Source organism: Oreochromis aureus, linkage group 1, assembly GCF_013358895.1.
Source record: "Oreochromis aureus strain Israel breed Guangdong linkage group 1, ZZ_aureus, whole genome shotgun sequence".
NCBI classification, from domain to species: Eukaryota; Metazoa; Chordata; class Actinopteri; order Cichliformes; family Cichlidae; genus Oreochromis; species Oreochromis aureus.
The window spans coordinates 11,946,652-11,966,068 of NC_052942.1; the positions used below are offsets into that span (position 1 = coordinate 11,946,652).

The following is a 19,417-nucleotide window of genomic DNA, read 5'->3' on the forward strand; positions in this document are numbered from 1 at the left end:
TTCTTTTTAGCGGGTCATTTTTCTATATATTTCTTTGCCAGATCTTAATATTTCCCAATACCTAGTTTATGCACTCTCTGACAAATGCTTTTTATACTGGCTTTGCATGCTTGGACTGTTCTCTCAGTGGAGATCAAAACAAGTAGTTTTATTTTGCTTTTTTTGTTGTTGTTGCTGCAAATGCTGCAGAAAACACAGCAAAAAGCATGACTAATAGACATTTGTTTTTTTAGTAAAATCCACAGCTTTAAAAATGTAAAAATAGAGAAATTTCATAACTGCACTGACTGTGGAAAAAAATGACTTTCCATCAGCTGACCTCACATACAGGATGTTGTCACGTCTATAGATGGAAGAATTTCTGTCACGTGTACATAGATTCAGGTTCACACTGTGAATAAAACCCAAATGTTTTTCCCTATCATGTGAGTTGAACCCATCTCATAATAACCACATGACAGAGTACAAACTGACATAGACAATCCTCTTCTATGGATTGTTAAATTCAGCAGGTGAAATGACAGCTGCCTTGGAGTGCTTTTTTAATGAAGGATTTTAATGTTGTAAATCAAGCCTGAATAGCAATCTTTGACCTGTACTTTTACCAAAAAATTTTTATCCCCCCCTCCTCAAAATGTAAAGCCCAAGGTTAGAGACTCTTCGCTGTTCACTCATCTCTGAAGTATGCATACCAATGTTACCTGTCGGGCGTCATGGCTGATGAAAAGAAGACGAGCAGACACGGTTACTTTGTTAGTATTCATAATTGTTTGTATACACAATGTATAGGAGCACCAATAAAAAAAACATCTTTTTTTTCCTCTTTTTTTTTTGTCCAAACATTTTTTCTGACATTTTTTAAAAAGCCACAGATTTTTTTTCTCCATTTCTACAGAAAGCAAAGAAAGCTCTGTACATGAACAAGCAACAACAGAATTCCTCATCGTGAGCTGCAGAGTATAAACCGCCTGGCCGCTCAATCCATATCATCTCTGAAGCAAAAAACAAAAATAATAATAATAAACATTAAAAAAAAAAGAAAAAAAAAAAGACCAGCTGCCTGCTGCTTACCTAGGACACTACGTTACACAAACAGCTTTCGATATTTAAAACACAAGATATGTAAGAAATGTACTTTCCAAAAATTGTGAAAAAGTGCAATACAGGTTCAACTGTTTACAACTCAATAGATTATTTCCCAAATGGAGTCCGCTCCTCTTTCTCCCGCTTTTGTCCGTCACCCCCCCCACCCCCGTCCCGCCCGACGTGCCGCCCCACAAAAACTTGTTCCTTGTTTGTATCCATAGTTAAAATCTCTTACAGTTATATTGACATTCATGACGATGTACATGTATGAGAAACATGGTATTCACAAAAGTAGAGCAAATTACTATGATCGCAAATGACAAGTTTCTTTGGGTAAGAGGGTAATGAAAAACTAGTTGTTTTTTTTTCCTTTTTTTAAATATTGGATTTGTGTATAGAACAAGCTTCTTTTTTTTTCTTCATACAAAACCTATCATGTAAAAAAACAAAACAAATTGGGAGTCCCCTTCAAAAAGGCCAACATCTTTGCATCTGATAACATTTGTAGAAGAACCACGGTGATGGGAAAACAGCAAACACACTCCTGCGCTGCCGGGGGGCGGGGCTGGGGGATGCACGCACACACACACACGCACACACACACACACACACACACGTGGTTCAGCAGTACAGATGCTTGAAACCAAATATTGGTTTTTTGGAAAACAACACACACATTCGACTTAACTTCTGGTATAAAACACAATTCAACTGTTGCTGTAGATGGTTTTTTTTGTAATTTAGGTGGGGTGGGGGATCAGCGCCCTGAGTCCTCGGTACCCCTGACCCGCGAGGAGATCCTGTCAAGTCCCACTGAACGATGAAGGAGCAGCTGCCGATGGTGACAGCTGAGCGACGCCACCCGCGCAGAGCAGTCGTTTCCATGGCGCCGACATACCTGCGCGTTGGTAAGGCTTTTTTTTTTCCTTTTTTTTTTCTTTTTTTTAACGGAGCTCCCGTGACAAACCAAAAACTGGAAAACACTTTCATGTACAAAGGGTGGCAACGCGACGCCAGAGAAGAATGTACTGTAGAAACGCACCAGGTCTCTCTCTCCTCTGCTGATATGACAAACTGAGCTTCAGGACTCATTCGTTATCCCACTTCCATCCCAAATAATAATAATAATAATAATAATAATAATAATGAAATGATGGGAAACATTAAAAAAACAACAACAAACAAACAACAAAAAAACATATGTACATGTTTATAAGGATATTTATGTAAAAAATAATACAATAACATAAAAAAAAACAATGAAAAGTCATATGACACATGGGTAAAAGACAAAAGAAAAGTTGATGAATAATGTAGGCTTGGTAAAGAGGAGGAGGAGGCTGAAATCCAACGTTCACTTCACTGAAACTGTCCAATAGATATACAAAATGCACAAAGAAAACACTAATCAAACAAACACTGTGTGTAGACTGTGCCGCATGAGCACCATACATCAAAAACCAGCATATTTTTTGGACTTGACACTGAATCGACCGTCTCAAGCGAGAGTGTTCGGCACCAAAAAACAAACAAACAAACAAAAAAAAAAAAAAGACTACCATTTTTGCTGAGGAAAAAAAAATTCACAATCTTCCGGTTGAAAGCGACCAATGTTTGTTTGTTTTTATTTTTCCTTTTTAAAAGTTCATAGTCTCTGAGAATGGTTCTTCATATAAAGATGAAGTTGTCTCACTTTTTCTTCCCTCTCATGGCAATCTCCTTCCTGAGACTGAGCAAGGTAAGCCGGGGAAAAAAGGAAAAAGTAATTCCTACGTTTCAGTCTGGAAGTTTTGTTTTTTCTCTGCAGGGGGAGACGCGAGAGTTTTTTCTTCTTTTTCGTGGGGATGAGAAGCCATTTTGTGTCCAGCAGCCTCTGGCTCCGAAGGTTTTTTTGATTTGTTTTGTATTGTTTGGTTGTGTTTTTTCTTTAGGGTGTGTGACTTCCTGTATGTGTGTGTGTGGGGTGACAGAGAGTGTGTGGTTGTGTGTGTGTCTGTCTGTGTGTGGTGTTTTGGTGCGAGTGCATGCTCATGGCGCTGTGGTGATGGCGTTCAGGTCCTTCATCAGGCCCTCGAGGTGGGCCATCTCCTCGGTCAGCTCGTCGGGCTCGTAGCTCTGGGGGAGAGGAACAGGGTTACTGCGGGGGGCGGGGGAGGGGCAGGGGGGGAGGGAGGCAAGCACCTGGAAGGAGGGAAGGAAGAGAGCAGAGGAAAGGAGAGGAGAGGATCAGTCAGGGATCTTTCACAGAGGACAGGGAGGAGTTTGGCAGAGGGGGCGGATGGGTGAGGTGAGGCGAGCTGGGAGGGGGGCTGGGTGGATCAATGAAACTGAAGGGTCGGAAAAGGACAAAAACAGAGAGAGGCAGCAGACGAAAGCACAATGGCGAGGAAAAAAATAAAAACAAAGAGAAGCCGACACCAACACACGGTCAACAGCCAATCAAGGAAGAGAGAAGGTTCAATGGCAAAAAATTAAAAATCATTCCAGTTATGGGTTTGTTTTTTGTTTTTTTTGTTAAGATCGGTAGTTAACGGTTAAATGAAAAGGAGAGCCGACAACGCCACAAAAAAAAGAAAAAGTAAAAACATGGTGAGATTGAATTTGGAAAGAATACAAAAAAGAAAAACAGAGAGAGAGAGAGAACAAACAGAAAATGTGGTTAAAACCAACGTTCAGCTGAAAGTAACTGTATCATCCAGTGCCCAAAGAAAACCTGACATGGATTTGGAAGGAATGTGAGATTGGTATCATTTAAAAAACAAAACAAAAGAAGCAGCAAAAATAATATCAAATATTCACCACCATCATTAGGCCTACCAAAAAAAAAAATCAGACTGCCTTACTACAAGCAGCCAGTGTGGGGCGCTGTACTCACGCTGTCTACATCTTCTAGCATCTTGCTGGTCTCTGGTACATCGGGGGCGTTGGGCACAGTGACCACCATCGGTGTTCGTGTCCTTCCTAGTGTTCCGATGGAGGCTGTTTTCACAACATGCGGGTGAGTGGGAGGCCCTGAGTGAAGGAAGGTCGCACAAAAATACTACACTCAGTGAACGCAACACACACCAGTGTTTTAAAACATTTTTTAGCTCGCAAAGAGCTGGTTAGAAAAATTCTGATTCAACTCTGTTTAGCTTGGTGGGTGTCTAGGATATGAGGGCTCACCGGTCTGAGTGAGCAGGGGAGTGCTGGGCAAGGCGGGAGACTCATAGGATGGGTGGCTGGAGGCTGGGATTGCAGGTACAGCGAAGCTCTTGAGCGGGTGGGCGTGGGCATGCGGGTGAGCTGAGCGGAGTGGGGGCAGGTTGCTGGAGTAGCTAGGCTCCTCCTCTGTGGTGGTGGAGCCGTGGTAGCTGCCCTCTGGGTCAGCCAGGATCTCTGAGGGGCAGGAGGCTTGGGAGGAGGCGGTGGCGGGAGGGGCGGGCTCAGAGCTGGGAGTGTTCCTCACAGACTCTGGAGAGGAGGCAGCAGGTGGGGACAATGAGAATGCGGGTTTGCACGATTAAAACACTTATCGGCATGCCAGTGCCTGCCAACCGGCTTGTAGAAAGTTACCAAGAAAATGTCATAATTAATAATTAAAGCTGGAATTTGAGGCTTTGGTTTTTGCTGTCTACATTGTCAATATCTGTCATTCGATTTTCTATTTGTAAGTCTGTACATGAGAAGATGAGAAACCTGTAAATATACATATGAACATTACATCATTTAGGTTTCAGTTCATCTTCTGGTCTTTTCTAGAAGAGAGGGAAACCTGAATACAGTGTTTACATCTCACAGTATCCCAGTTTCTATAGCAATAACATATCCAGGCTCCTCAAAACAAGAATAAGAGCATGCAAACATCTTTCTTTTAAAAACTGAAAGTAAACTTAAACAAATATATAAAATAAAAAGAAAGTAGGAAAAAAAATTGTAAAGCTCAGTAGCAATAAAAAGCAAACACATCTTAACATTTCTGAAGCTGCAACTTGTGATCTACCTTTATAAATGACTTCAGGTCAGTTGAACACCAGTTCAGCCTTCTATTTTTCTTCCACTATAACTAGTTATTTGTGCATTATACTGCCAAAAGTATTCACTCTCACATCCAAATCAGTTCAGGTGTTCCAATCACTTCGATGGTCACAGGTGTATAAAATCAAGCACCTATGCATGCAGACTGCTTCTACACACATTCGTGAAAGAGTGGGCAGCTCTCAGGAGCAGGATGCCACCTGTGCAAGTCCAATCGTGAAATTTCATCGCTGCAAAATATTCAACAGTCAACTGTGCTACTATAACAAAATGCAAATGATTAGACATGCTACAGACCCCCAAACCTGACCTCCTTCATGTGACCTTCAGATTAGCTCAAGAACAGTGTGTAGAGAGCTTCATGGAATGGGTTTCCATGGCCAGGAGAATGGCACTTGTCAGACTGCACTGTGCCAAGTGTAAAGTTTGGTGGAGTGGGGATTATGGTGTGGGGTTGTTTTTTTAGGAGTTGGGCTCAGCCCCTCAGTTCCAGTGAAAGGAACTCTTAATACTTCAGCATACAAAGCTATTTTGTACCATTTCATACTCCTGACTTTTTTGGAACAGTTTGGGGATGGCCCCTTCCTGTTCCAACATGACTGCGCACTAGCGCACAAAGTCCAAAAAGACATGGATGAGAGCTTGACTGCCCTGCACAGAGTCCTGACCTCAACCCACAGAACACCTTTAGGATGAATTAGAGCGGAGACTGCAAGTCAGGTCTTCTCATATAACAGTGTCCGACCTCACAAATGTACTTCTGGAAGAATGGTCAAAAATTCCCATAAACACTCCTGAACCTTTTGGAAAGCCTTCCCAGAAGAGTTGAAGCTGCAATAGGGTGGACCAACAATATTTTAAACCCTATGCATTAAGAAGTTCATATCCATGTGAAGGCAGACGCGTGAATACTTTTGGCAATATAGTGTATCCGATGGCATTCCCTTGTTTATCTTGGTAAAGAGCACAGCCAATATATTCGGAAGGAAAGCAAGAGTGGTTAGTAACACTATGGAGAACTCAAATATGAACATAACAAGGTGGTAGCGGCATGGGAATGAACAAGCAAATGACAAATCTGTGAGTGGTTATGGCATAAGGTAAGAGTGCCCTTGTTCTCTTTGTTACGCCTCATGCTGTCCAGCAGGGGGCAGTGTCTCACCTGTGGAGTCCACCCTGTCTAGATGAGAGATGGGGGTGGTGCAGGTGTGCGGGCGTGGGTACCCGCTGCCCTGGTGGTAGAGGTAGCTGCGTGTTGCCGACGACAGGCTGCCCATGTTATAATAGTGGTGATGGTTATCGAGGGAATGGATGGGGTGAGCGCTAATCACGGCTGTGAATGGAAATGGACACGAATTCACAGACACACAAACACAGCAAGATGTTTAACCAACTGGTGATGAGGATGATGATGAGATGTACACATGCAGTTTTCTGTGACACACACACACTTCAATATTCTCTGTCAGCTTAGTCACTAAACCAAAAAAATCCCCAGAAACATTAACACGTCACGAGAAGCATGAAATGTTTTCTAATTAGACAACCACGAGGAACATTTGGAAGTTGTTAACTTAAGAGTTTGTGTGCTCTAGTTCCATATTGTTTTGTGAGGAGTTTCCAAATCGACTGCTGACGACTGCACAAACACACACACACACACACACACACACTTACGCTGAGGCGGCTGCGCATCAAAAGGCATCATCATTTTAGGCCTCATCCCTCGTCGGCCTGCTAGTGTAGACATGCTGTCCTCTGATTCGTGGCCTAAAAGGTACGGTGGACACCAGCCAATCAGAAAGAGCTGCTTCCCTATTGATTGTCGTTTTTTTTCCCACCTTTTGTTAACGATCCGTCTGATCTCAGGATCCTTAATCAATGCACTAATTGGGTTTTGATTGTATCTTTAAATGTCACAGTTACATTGAGTAGGTTTACTGTACTTGCAGAAACCTGCGTCATGACCAGTAATGGGCAGCATGCATGAAAAGCATGAAATGTTTTGCATGATAATCACAGGAAAACAACAGTAATTGAACAGGTGTTGACTCATGACACAAACCAGCATCTGAAACACTTCAGGACTCCTCCAGCAAACTCCTGAAAGCAAACCTGAGGATATTAGCTCATTCCTACCTGTAAATCATCGTTTTTTTAAGTCACACTCTTAAAATGTAGTTTTCTGTCTGCAGCCAAACTAGAGACGTCTACTCAATGTTATTATGCATGTAAGCTCAGGCAGCAAGGGTGGCATTTCGCTTTGATCTCTTTTCCCAAAACATCACATTTTAAGTCTCTGCCTTGAGCAAGACTGACCACGGTAGGAGTTGCGCCTCTGCTGCAGGTGGGGGTTGCTTTCCAATCCGCTGTCAGCAGGGGTGATGTCCTGTGAGGTGCGGGGGATGGGGGTTTCAGTCATGACTGGGTTGGGATCTGGCGACTTGTCCATGGGTTTAAGCTCCAGCCTCTCGTGGTGAATCCAAAGATCGGGTGGCTTCAGGTCTTTGGAGTTCCCCTTGTATTTGTGAGAGCCGTTGGAGGATTTTGAGGCAGCCCGTTTTCTATCGGAGAGAACACAGAGCTGTTAGCGACAGCGGCAAAACAGTCAAAGACACTGGAGGGAGCTGATCTGTAGGTTAATAAAACAGAGTGAGAAGATCTATATAACAAAGAGACAAAAAGAGAGCATGCAATGTAAAAGCGGGACAGCGCGTCTTACTTTTTCTGGTGGGATGTGGTGCGCCGCGTGCACAGGAAGGCCCCCACTACCACCACTATGATGGTGAAAGCTCCCACTGAGATGATTATGACAATGACCAGGATATGATTTTCCCCATCTTTAATTCCTCGGCAAGAGAAAATCAAGGTTAGAGTACAAACTTTTACGCATTAATGTCTGTATGAACTTTAAAAAAAAATAAATAAAAACAACAACATCAGTGAGACCTCACAGCAACAAAATGATGCAATCTGAACTTTGTGACAGAACATGGGCCAAATAAAGGAACAATTTGCTTAGTGACTTATATGCATTTATGCCAAGGTTCTTTCCTTTACAGTAAAAAAATAAATGCAAGATCAGAATAAACAGTTTTTAATTTGTACTGAAATAAATATGAGGCTATAGTTACTTATAAGTCACCTCTAAGTGATAAATTATTAGTCTATGACCATTTCTAAGAGCTGGTTGAGTTACATTGTTCAGTCATGGGGACACTTTTGGGAAACTTTGTCCAGGTTACAGTATGACTGTAGTGTCTGACAACATGAGAACTGAACATAAGCACTAAATAAGGCAGGAGGAATTATAATCTTACTTGGTGGAACAGGGTCCCGTGGAGGTTGGTTTCCTGAAGGTCCCATCTTTGGTGTGAGATTTGAGGCTGAATCAAGATAGGTGAAAAAAAAAAAAAAGAAGTCTTTTTAATGGCCTCTTCTTTCACCACATAGAGCCTGTCAAATGTTTATTATCTAAAAACCTATACAAGCACAGTCACACAGACTAAGTTTTTCTTTCTTTCTTTCTTTTTTTTAAATCAGCGCAGAAGATGGTCCTTGGAAAAAGAGACACATTAAGGGGTGCAGTCCAGCAGTGATAAAGTGTGGAGAGCGAGTTTACCTTGGTCATTAGCCATTTTGTCAGAGGACTCAGCTTAACAGGCCAAGGGAGAGCAGAGAGGGAGAGACAATAAAAAGCAAAAAAGTGGTTAGCTGAAAACAGCAGCGAGGGAGACAGAAATAAAGTGAGAGATGGGGATTGTGAGGAGGAGGAAGAGGAAGAGAGGGGAAAAACTATAGGAAGGAAAACCAGTAGGAAAACCAAACAGCAGCCAAACAGAGTATGCTAAAGACACAACCAGGCTGACATTAGAGGAAAGTATATTGAAAAACATATACAGTTAAAACACACACTCATATATATATATAATACCTTCCTACAGTCAACACACACTGACTTTATGTCCTGAATATTAGCATTCAATAACAAAATAGTCTCTAAAAAGAGTGGAGGCTTAATAAATACATTCAGCTAAAACCCAAATCAGCCGTAAGAAGCAGAAACAAACTGAACCTACAATATTCTCTACAACATTTGCTTAGCAGACTCATCAGTTAGCGGCCCAAGCCAAATTAATCAAGAAGGTCTGAAAAGCATCCTTGTTATAGCTCACGAGTTTCACACAGCAATAGAAGAAGTGCTCAAAGGTGTTTGGAAGAAAATTTATTTAAGCTTATATGATGTGTTGAATGTTCTGTGGAAAAAATCTGTGATGTAACATCACATCACATAAATCAGCCGGTGCAATCCGAGGACGGTCACTGTGTCTAAGAAAACAAAAATCTTGAAGGTGCATTTGTTGATTTTTGGACACCTGAGGGCAGAATAACTCCACGACTAACCCAAAGCCCTGACATAACGGCAGCTATGGAAGCTGTGTACTGTGTATATGTTAGCCAAGAGCTGCCTATTTACACATGCATAAAGCTATGTGATGACTAAACATCTCACAGTCCTCATTTCTTTTTGTTAGAGAGCTTAAACGTCTATTTAATTGATGGATCTTTGACTCAATGCTGCCATATGAAAAACGTGCGTCACATAAACCTACTTTTTGGAGTGCGGAACTGCACGGGCTCAGACATGGGGCCCATGCCCTTTGAGTTTCGGGCCTGAATCTTGAAGTAGTAGGTGGTGTCCAGCGTTAGCTCCTGGATCTGGTGAGTCAGACGATTGCCCACCACTGGTTCGATAACCCAGTCGTGGACCACGGCGTTTACATCTGTACTGTAGTAGATGATATAGCCTACAAAAGAAGACGCCAAGAACAACAAGCGATTGTTTAAAATGTAGTGTTATTCTCCGCAAAGTAAGATCACTGATATTGTTTTTATTCTTAAGAGCCCCAACAGGAGAGCATGAGTGATGTATTTACATACTTTTCTGAAGGATATCTACTTTTAAACAAAAAATTTCAGTCTGCAGCTGGGTGATCAGACAGCTCACAGACATATTCATAATCTGCAGATCAATTCTTCACCTAAATGTGAGTCCATTGCAGTGCAAAGATGCTACAAAACGGTCAAAGTAATAAGTAGTGAGAAATCTGTGAGAAGGACAAGAGAGGCTCTGGGGCTCACCAGTGATTTTTCCATTGGCCTCAGAGGGAGGCTGCCAGTTGACAATTATGGTGCGTGGTTTGTTCTCTTTGCTCACCACAGTCACATCCTTCGGGGCGGAGCTGGGAGCTGTGACAGGGACGGAGACGAGACATTGTTCGAGCTGATGAGAAGGTTAAATAAAGTTGGCACATGTTCCTACTACTAACTTTCACTTCAGGATATAAATAAAATGTGGAAAGTTTTATGCTGATAGTATTCCCGCTGGACTAAAAAGCAACAGTTTTCATATACTATACTTGTGTGGGTGTGTTTATGATGCACACGCACACAATAGCATCCATTTCCTCAGCTGTGAGACAAACCCCTGGGTGGGCTGAAATAAAAACGTTGTTCACCTTTCCTTTAGAAAACTCAAAAATATTTATGTAAGAGATTAAAAGATTGAGATTATTAAAAGAAAAACCAAAGCATGTTATTATTTTTTAAAATATTATCTTTTTTGGCATTTTGCCTTTATTTGATAGCGATAGTGGAGAGAGACAGGAAAGCAGAGAGAGGGGGGTAGGAGACATGCAGCAAAGGGCCCCAGGTTGGATTCGAACCTGGGCCACTGGCTTCTGGCCATATGGTTGCCTGCTCAACCACAGAGCTAAAGTCGTACAGGTACTGACAGTTCGCTTGTTAGTTGATTACCTGTTAGGACCTGTTAGGTATGGAGCAATCTTTAAAAAAACAAAAAAACAAACAAACCTACACACAACGGGGGTTTACGGCTTTTCAAACAGGCTACCCCTCCTGAATGAAAGACCAGCCAAAAGTAGCTTAAGGGAGACTGACTGTATCCATGTATTTTAAATCAAAACATTTGTTTTAATCCAGAGTAATCATTTTTATTGTTGCAGAGAAAAACAGTAACAAGAATTTAGCTCCATACGATCTAAAAGTAGCGAGGAAAGAAAGGGACGCTTAACCAAACAAAATACATTTTGCAGCTTGAGCCCATGAATGAGCCAGGCCGTGGTGTGTAGCGTTACTGCTCTTCAGGCTGAGACACCTGGCCCAGAGTTTAATATAAACTGTATTTCTATTAATATTATTACATTTTGGAAAAATGGTTAGTCCCTACCTTCTCTCCTTAAATTATCACCTGCAATTAATCCCCAACTTTGCTGCAGTTTTCCTCAGTTTCCATTTTAGTTACTGTTCACTGTTTTGGTTAATGGCTGTCTTTGTATTTGGTTTATACCATTGACTGTAATGGTTTACACTGGACTACACTGTGGAGTCACAGCTTGCTTGATAATCTTCAGGCATTGCCCCTCCTTCTTCCTTGGTCGGCAAGTAGTACAATGTCACTCCTGAGCCAGCCGGGGGGCTCGTTACACCGTAGGTGTCGTGTTCGTGTCTTTGTACTCATGTACGTGTTGTGCGTGTTTATGCATGGTTATTTGTGTCTGCGTGTCTGCAGTGCTCCTACTGGTCTCAAAGGTGGTGCCCTGGGCTGTCATGCTCCATGTGCTGACGCGGCGCCCTTTGGTCACCATGACGGAGAACTCGTACAGCGTGTTGGGCTTCAGATCTGGCACCGTGTAGCTCAGGTTGGTGGTGTTGACCATCTGGGGAAAGACGAGCAAAGGCGGCAAACAAGAAATCAGTTTGTGAGACGGCAGAGCCGCCGAACAACCCTGGAAACTGTTTTCTGGCAGGGAAAAGAATAAAGCTGTGTGATTTTTACTAACTGAATAACACCTGCAGATGTCTTGGTTTTCCTGACTAACAATCCAAACCCTAAACACGTCAAGTTTCAATCTCAGAGAGAACAAAAACATTCACGACTGAGAAGCTGAAGCAAGGCAGCGTTTGAGAATCATTTAAATGCTCCTTCAAGTATAAAACCAGCTCCACAGATCAGTAAGACCTGTTTTAGTTCTAAAATAAATTACCAGTGTGAAGGATTCACATTCACGAGGCATTACGTGCACTATCCACTGTTTGGAACCACATCCCTTCCATCTTTTGATGGTTTCAATCATGTTTATACAAAATAGACTCAGTTTTCACTTTATTAGGTACGCCTAGCTAAAATGAGTAAGGTCTGATGAAACAGTCCTGCAATAATTTCCGTGTTTATAATGTTTGGGTTTTTGTTGCAGCTGTTCTGAAGAGGTATTAATTCAACCTCACAGTTACAGCCAAAACAGGGCCTATTTACATCATTGAGAGTAAATGGTAGGTAAACAACAAAAGCAAAAAAACCCCAAAAAACTGTCAATTTAAAAATAAATTAACATTTTAACCATCAACTAATATCCTGAACATTAAAACCTTCATGAAGTGGGGTTTTATTTCAAGACTTTTGCAATGGACTGAGTGCACAGTGCCACAAAGAGAGTGCATCATTTACAAAACATCTGTATACGTTATTAAGCGCTAGTGAACTATTTAGAATCTGAAGTTATGCAACATTTATCTCGAGCTCCACTGGGATCAACTGGCATGAGAAAAAAAGTAGTCGTAGCAGCAGAGAGTCAGGTTCTCCAGTGTCCTGTCTATAATGTTGCGTGCTATGGCAGAAGTGCAGCTCTCCACTGGGGGCTGTCAAACAGAGGGCAGTAGGATAGGAAATGAAAACACCCTGTTCTTTAGAACCATGCAGCCTGTTAGAGAGCAGTCATCCCTTCAATAATCTACAAGCGTGTCTGTGGACTTGCACTAAGGGAGGCATTAAGGTGAAGGCTTTACAGCTGGCTATACCTCTTGAGTACAGCTATGTTTACATACACGATGCACTATAAAGTTTCAGAGCTTCTCTAATAGACAACATAATATATTAGATTTTGGGGATGAGCCTCAGTGACACAAACCGTTTTAAGCATCCATTCATGGCAGCAAACTGAGCAGTACTCCATGTATCTGTACTGTTGTGGATTTACATAGTGTTAATGAATCTGCTGTGTAACACAGCATCTCTCAAATTATCCCTTCATTTCACTTTGAGTGACAATAAACCTTTGCAGTTTAATGGAAGCCTCAAACAAAAAACATTGGGTGCCAGCATCCGGTGCAAGACCCGGATACAGAGTCTGCGTACGTTTGTGCATACACCTTTCGAGGTGGCGGTATGGAGAATGCACCGTCAGATCTACGCCCTCTTTTTCTAGTTCTCAGTTCGCCTCGTCCTTGTTGAATAATTTATCGGTAAACGCGGGCCTTTATCTGAGCTCTGCTCGGTCACAGGTTTGCACACATGCACGAAACAAGGACCACACACACACATGCACATCCGCTGCGCTCTATTATTTGGAGATAAGTAATCATCATAATTGAGCTGCAGCTCAGGAATTGGAATCGGAATCTCAAACAGCCTGTTCAAGGCTCGGCTCTCAGTCACTACAAATATTTTAACTCTTCAGAGAGAGTGCCTCTTGATTTGCATCTGTTGGACACTAATCCCAGTAAATAAATGTAAGATTCTCGTGTGGTGTTCTTCACTGATGAAGAACTATTGTTAGGATTTTGTAACAAACCAAAACAATTTTTTTTTAACACAGGAAAATCTGCTTGTTTAAATTCCTCAAAAGAAGTTTAGTTTAGCTGAGCTGTTCAAGTACAATCACTCACTATCTTTGTATACATCTCTCGACATTGTTACTCCCCCATTTTCATTTCTCATGTTCATGCCTATTTGTTTGGCCATTTACGTTTGCAATCCTGCCGGTCCTTGAACTGTTTCAACTCATTCAAAGGGTGCCATTCAAACGATTAATTGAATAATCCAATTCTGTGCCAGTGTCTGTTAGTTTCGGGATCTGCCTTAACCACCTGCTCGATTTAAATTTTACAGGAAATGCAGCATCATATGATCCAGTGTTTGCTTTCACCCTCGCCCTTTGCTGATCGCTCTTCTGAGTCATTCTAAGTTAAGCTATTGCTAACTCAAACTAATATCTCAATGAATCAGCTTTTTTAAAACTGAAAGGAGCGATGGAGTTGCACACGTCTGACTTCATAGGAAAGTAACTGACCAACTTTTTGTATTTTCATCCAGCGCAGAAAGGATTGTAGCTGCTTGTGGAAAGATGGGGGAAAGCCAATTGCTGACAGGCGTTTTTATGAAAGGAACATGAGTGTGTGAGGCTGCACTGTAAACAAACGCACCAGCTGCTCTTCTGCTTGACAAAGTAGCTGCTAAAGGACCGTTTACTCCAGCCATTGATAAAACAAAGACTTCTAGTCAGTATCCAGCTGTTAAAAAAAAAGCTAACTTTATATAAGACACTAACGAGCAGGACGACCAATCATGTTCTGAGTTCTGATTATCATAAAAGTGCAGAGCAGAGCATCAATTTCTCTTTATAGCCTTTCAAAGGTTGAATGAAAACAGATCATCACACTGGTACAAATACCATGCTGCCCCTGAGCTTGGGAGCTGCTGTGGGAATACTTAATTATATATGCCCTCATATGACACTACTTTTTATTTTCAGCGCATCAATACATCTCTCTGGAAAGTGTGGGCCCTGAAGGGATGCACAGAAATAAACTGAAATCGTACTATATTAAATTAAGCTGCATCACTAATGTTTGGACACAGCGATCTGATTTGACTTGTTCTCCGTGCTAAACGTGTTACTTGAATTTGAAAGCGTCGAACTGAACCTGAAACAGCTGAATGAGCTCCAAAGATTAAAAAACCCCCAATAAAAGTCTAACTAAACCTGCTTTGGTTAGAGAACTGATGTCGAATTGTAAATCCGATAAACTGAATGCAATCATGCGAAAGAAGAATGTCTTACCTTCACTTTAGTGTTGGCAGGGATGTTGGTCTTCCATCGCACTGTGTAGTAGCGGTTATCTGTAACCTTTTGGCTCTTGGGCAGCGAGTTGTCGGCCCAGGTCACCTTGATGGTGTCGTGGCTCAGCACTGACGCCTGAACGCCCACCGGCGGCATCATGGGGAGAGGGTCTGGTACTGGGGTGTATGGAGCATGTAAGAGGTCGTACAGGTCAACATCGGGGTCTACAGGGTCAGGACATCAGGCCATAAAACCCAACATGCATGCGCACAAAAAATTAAAATGAGCAAATTAAAACGGAACGAGAAGCGTGGTGGATCAGACAGTGGAGCCAAAACAGGACGTGGGGAGGGACGCAGAGGAAGAAATAAGGTTAATGCGTTAAAAATGCAGGACGATGGCGAGGGAGGAGGAGGGGTAGGAGGTGGAGGTGGATGGTTAAGTTCAACAGGGACGGGATTGGGAAGGGTGAAAAGAAGGAGAGAGAAGATTCTATTAGAAAAACAGACACTGACCTCTACAATAAGACCAATCTACAGAAGCTACAGTACAGTATGTGCTGCTCTATCAACTGTAGCACTACGGAAAGAGAGGAAGAGATACTCTATTCATTAAGAAAAGATTACAGTAAATGGAAAACCGGAGTGAAAGAAGACACCCGTAATCCCGCTGCCAAAAGTTACATATTAATGTCAACCCAGTCATTTCAAAGAAAGAGTCAAAATGCATTTACAGATGTTTACATCATGGAGCTTTTACAACATTTTAAAGCAAAGTGGATGAACAGATGGGACACTGAGTGCCCTGGAATATCTTCTCAGAGTGGCGTTGAGAAGGCGCATTATGTTCTTGAAAACTGAAGAAGGAAAATTGAGGATTTAAGGAAGCCTGGAGGCACAGAAGAGGGGAGAGACACTAACAAATGGTGGCTGTGGTTGAGGGTTTGTGTCATGTTGCTGCTTTTGTTGTGCGGCTCAAAGGTGGAAAGCTTGTTGCGAGAGGGAGAGGTTGGTTGCTCCCTACTTTCAGTTGCAGTCCCTCTTTCAATCAATGCTATACAACTGAAAATATGTGTGACCAACACCTTAAAAAGTTTTAAATTCAGGCAGACAGCTTTGTGTTTGGTGTCTTTACTTAATATGGGTCATTTTATACTAGGATATAAACTCACCAGCCACTTCAATAGGTACACCTGCTCAACTGCTTGCTGATGAAAATATCTAAACAGTCAATCACATGGCAGCAACTCGATGCCTTTAGGCATGTAGACAAGATAAAGAGAGCCTGCTGAAGTTCAAATTGAACATCAGAATGGGTAACACCCCCCCTCCCCATGATGCCAGACGGGCTTGTCCAGAGTATTTCAGAAACTGCTGATCTGCTGGGATTTTCTCCACACAGCCAATCTTTAGGGTTTACAGAGATCAGAGGAGAGTTGAGAGCTGATAGAAAGGCAGCAGTAACAGTACTCCTAGCACTGATTACAACCAGGGTATGCAGAAGAGCATCTCTGAACACACAGCTTATTGAACCTTAAAGCAGATGGGCCACAGCAGTGAGGACCACACATTCCTTCCACTAAGAACAGGAAACTTAGGTAACAATTCTCATAGCCTCACAAAATCTGGACAATAGGGGACTGGAAAAAACGTCATGAGGTTTATGAGCCTTGACGGCTGCTGCGACATTCAGACAGGTAGATCAGAATTTGTCATAAAGGTGGGGGAACAGCAGATTGGCAACTGTGTGATGCCATCATGTTAATATGATACATGGTAGACATATGGTTGCCAAATGCGTGTCAACAAGAATTAGAGCAGTTTTGAAGGGAAAGAGGGTCTAACCATTACAAGCGTGATGTACCAAACGAGTGTCCGGTGAGTGTATGTGTGGTACATTTTGGAGAAATGCATAGATAATTCAGTAAAAAAACACAAATACTTGAATACTAACAATATCATAATAGTACTGTCTCTCCAGTGTGCACAATTATTAGTACTTAACCATTGAGAGGTGATTAAGTAAAAGCTTCCATAGTGTAATATTAGTATCTTTTTAAATGTTGAGTGGGGTTCAAACTAAGGCTCCAACATGCAGCTGCTGGCCATCATGCTGAATGATAAACACTTTAAGATGACCTTGTGGCCAGTGAATTCACTGCTCACAGCTCTGTCCTTGGTTTAGCTGTGACTGGAGAAAAAGCTGGTCCGTCACCCGTGATGACACTCCTCCTCAGTCCACTTGTTGGCCCTCTACTCTCCGCCTCGCTCCATTTGACGCCTCTGTACATAGCTGCCCTCATTATACGCCCAAGACTGAGTCACAGAGTTTGTGTGTGCGTGATGAAGCGCCAAGCATTCATGCGGCTGCGGAGAGGCACTGAGGTTTTGGAGTGGCATGCAAGCTACATTTCTTTGCCCAGGCTGGAAGAATACAGCGTTCAATATTGTGAAGGAGAAAAGGCTGACTTGCCCTTGTGAAAAAAAAAAAAATCTTTTCGAAATAGAGGTGAAATATTTCATTTCCTGCTTTTCAGTTAAGCGTCGTATTATTATAAAGTATTCAGCCTAGCACTTTCTCAACCTAAGTTCACCAAGTTTTCCTCAGTTTTTTTCAAAAGTAAAAGTACTATGTAGGTCAGCTTGTCTTTTTAATCCCGACTTGAACAAACTGGCAGGAAGGGAACGCGCCCCCGAGGATTCAGCAGCAGCAGACGATGGTGGTGGGCTTTGGTTCTGCTTTGAGAGGAAACGTTTGGATCTGACGAAGGGTTGCCAAAGCCACCACAGGGGGTCTGCGTGTGCGCAGCTCTGTATGTGAGTGTGTATGTGAGAGGATGTGAGGAAGCGAGAGCTTCATAGAGAGAAGGGTACAGTATGACAGCGTGCGAGTGTGTGCGCGCACTCCGGCTGCCACCCCCCCTCGACGCACGTTGACGTGATTCATGTCATCCAGCATCCCACCCCTCCTCAATTGGTTGGTGCAATAGTGCTGCAGCAGAGACAAACTGGAGTGATCAAGGCTGAGCGGAGAGGTGGGAGGCTGGTTGAGAAAAGGAGGCGGGTGCAGCCCACATTCTGGGACACCCCAGGGTGCATGGGCTGGCTGTCTTCTGACACTGTCACATAATCTGTGTGAACTCCACGAACATGCAGTCTAACTGGCAGTGCCTCACGCTTTAAGATCATTTGTCAAGCACACTGGATTGGGACTTAAGTCCTACTTTTAATTGTGTGGCTGGCAGCCTAACAGGACTGTCCATATTCTGCGGCTGTTTTTAGTCTGCAGCACAGAGAAAACTGCGTCTCAAAGTTCGACTGATGCTGGATATTTCAGGTCAGTGCTGATGTCTGCCAAAATCCCATTACGCTAACATTGCATAATGAACATTTGTGATGAGGCTCTTTTGAAGTCGGTTATGAAAGACTTCATACAAACTTGTCGCTGCATAAAATATTCTTCTTTCGCCTGATGAAGGGTTTTTTTTTTTCTTTACTTAAAAAAAAAATCTCAAGTAAAGCTTCTGCCCGTTCATCCTGGTTAAAATATCCATCATCACTCTCACATCAGGACTCATAGTCTGGGATAAAAAAATTAAGGGGTTTGCTCACTTGATTAAAAAGAGACTTAAGTATTCTGGGGGCCATGATGAAGAGAGTTAATTAGAGCAGTGAGACTCCCCGATGACCCATTATCTGTCTGGTAATTTGAAGTCGAGACACATTTTGTCTGATAATGACGCTGGATTAGAGAGCGCGAGTACGTGTGACTCAGAATTATTATTATTATTTTTTTTTTTTACAGCCACACAGTGCAAGGAGCACCGCTCACATTACATGTGATCTGAAGAACAACAAGATGAAGAGACTAAATGTGACCACTTCAAATGTTGCCTCTGAGTGCTTCAAAATGTAAGAAATCCACTATCGTTTCAAATAAGAAAAGCCATTCGACATGTGGATGTGTCTGGTTCCTACCTGACTGTGCTCTGGTGACGGCGCTCTCGTACACAGGAATGCCTTCACCCACGTTATTGAAGGCTTTTAGTGTGATCACGTAGTGGGAGCTGGGGTCTGTGAGAGAAAGAGAAGGATGGGGTGGGGGGGAATAAATTGATGCAGCCATCTCATCAACCAAAACTCTTGAGACGCTCAGCTTGAGATTGCAATATTAGCAGAGCGAGTATTTGAATACAGTCAGTCCTATTACAGCCATTATAATAAAGACCTCAATTATGCATATATACAGTACTGTGTAAAAGTCTTGAGCCAACCCTCATCTCTTTACATTTTTCTTCTTACACTAGAAGGACCAGCTGAAAGGCCAGGTCTATGTTTGGTGGGTCTTTGGTGGATTTGATCTCTTAAAACATGATTCAGATACAGTTCATCTGC

General features: G+C 42.4%; 1 protein-coding gene and 1 long non-coding RNA gene across 9 annotated transcripts in view; one reads left to right on the forward strand and one right to left on the reverse strand.

Moving 5' to 3' along the window:
* Nucleotides 1-19,417, forward strand: part of LOC120437376 — a 158,798-nt gene that overhangs the window by 27,077 nt on the left and 112,304 nt on the right. The window lies entirely within an intron of this gene.
* The window catches only part of neo1a (neogenin 1a), a 151,694-nt gene continuing 133,022 nt past the window's right edge, over nucleotides 746-19,417 (reverse strand). For 2 of the 8 annotated variants that reach the window (XM_039607786.1, XM_039607664.1), the window contains exons 16-28: nucleotides 19,001-19,096; nucleotides 15,024-15,247; nucleotides 11,705-11,843; nucleotides 10,246-10,353; nucleotides 9,717-9,911; nucleotides 8,424-8,489; nucleotides 7,826-7,952; nucleotides 7,423-7,667; nucleotides 6,781-6,873; nucleotides 6,266-6,436; nucleotides 4,252-4,539; nucleotides 3,962-4,098; nucleotides 746-3,267 (exon numbers count right to left, since the gene is read on the reverse strand). In XM_039607786.1, the coding sequence (XP_039463720.1) occupies nucleotides 3,115-3,267; nucleotides 3,962-4,098; nucleotides 4,252-4,539; nucleotides 6,266-6,436; nucleotides 6,781-6,873; nucleotides 7,423-7,667; nucleotides 7,826-7,952; nucleotides 8,424-8,489; nucleotides 9,717-9,911; nucleotides 10,246-10,353; nucleotides 11,705-11,843; nucleotides 15,024-15,247; nucleotides 19,001-19,096 (2,042 nt within the window). In that variant the 3' untranslated portion in view covers nucleotides 746-3,114. The other 6 variants (XM_039607819.1, XM_039607744.1, XM_039607714.1 and 3 more) reach the window with 5 other exon arrangements.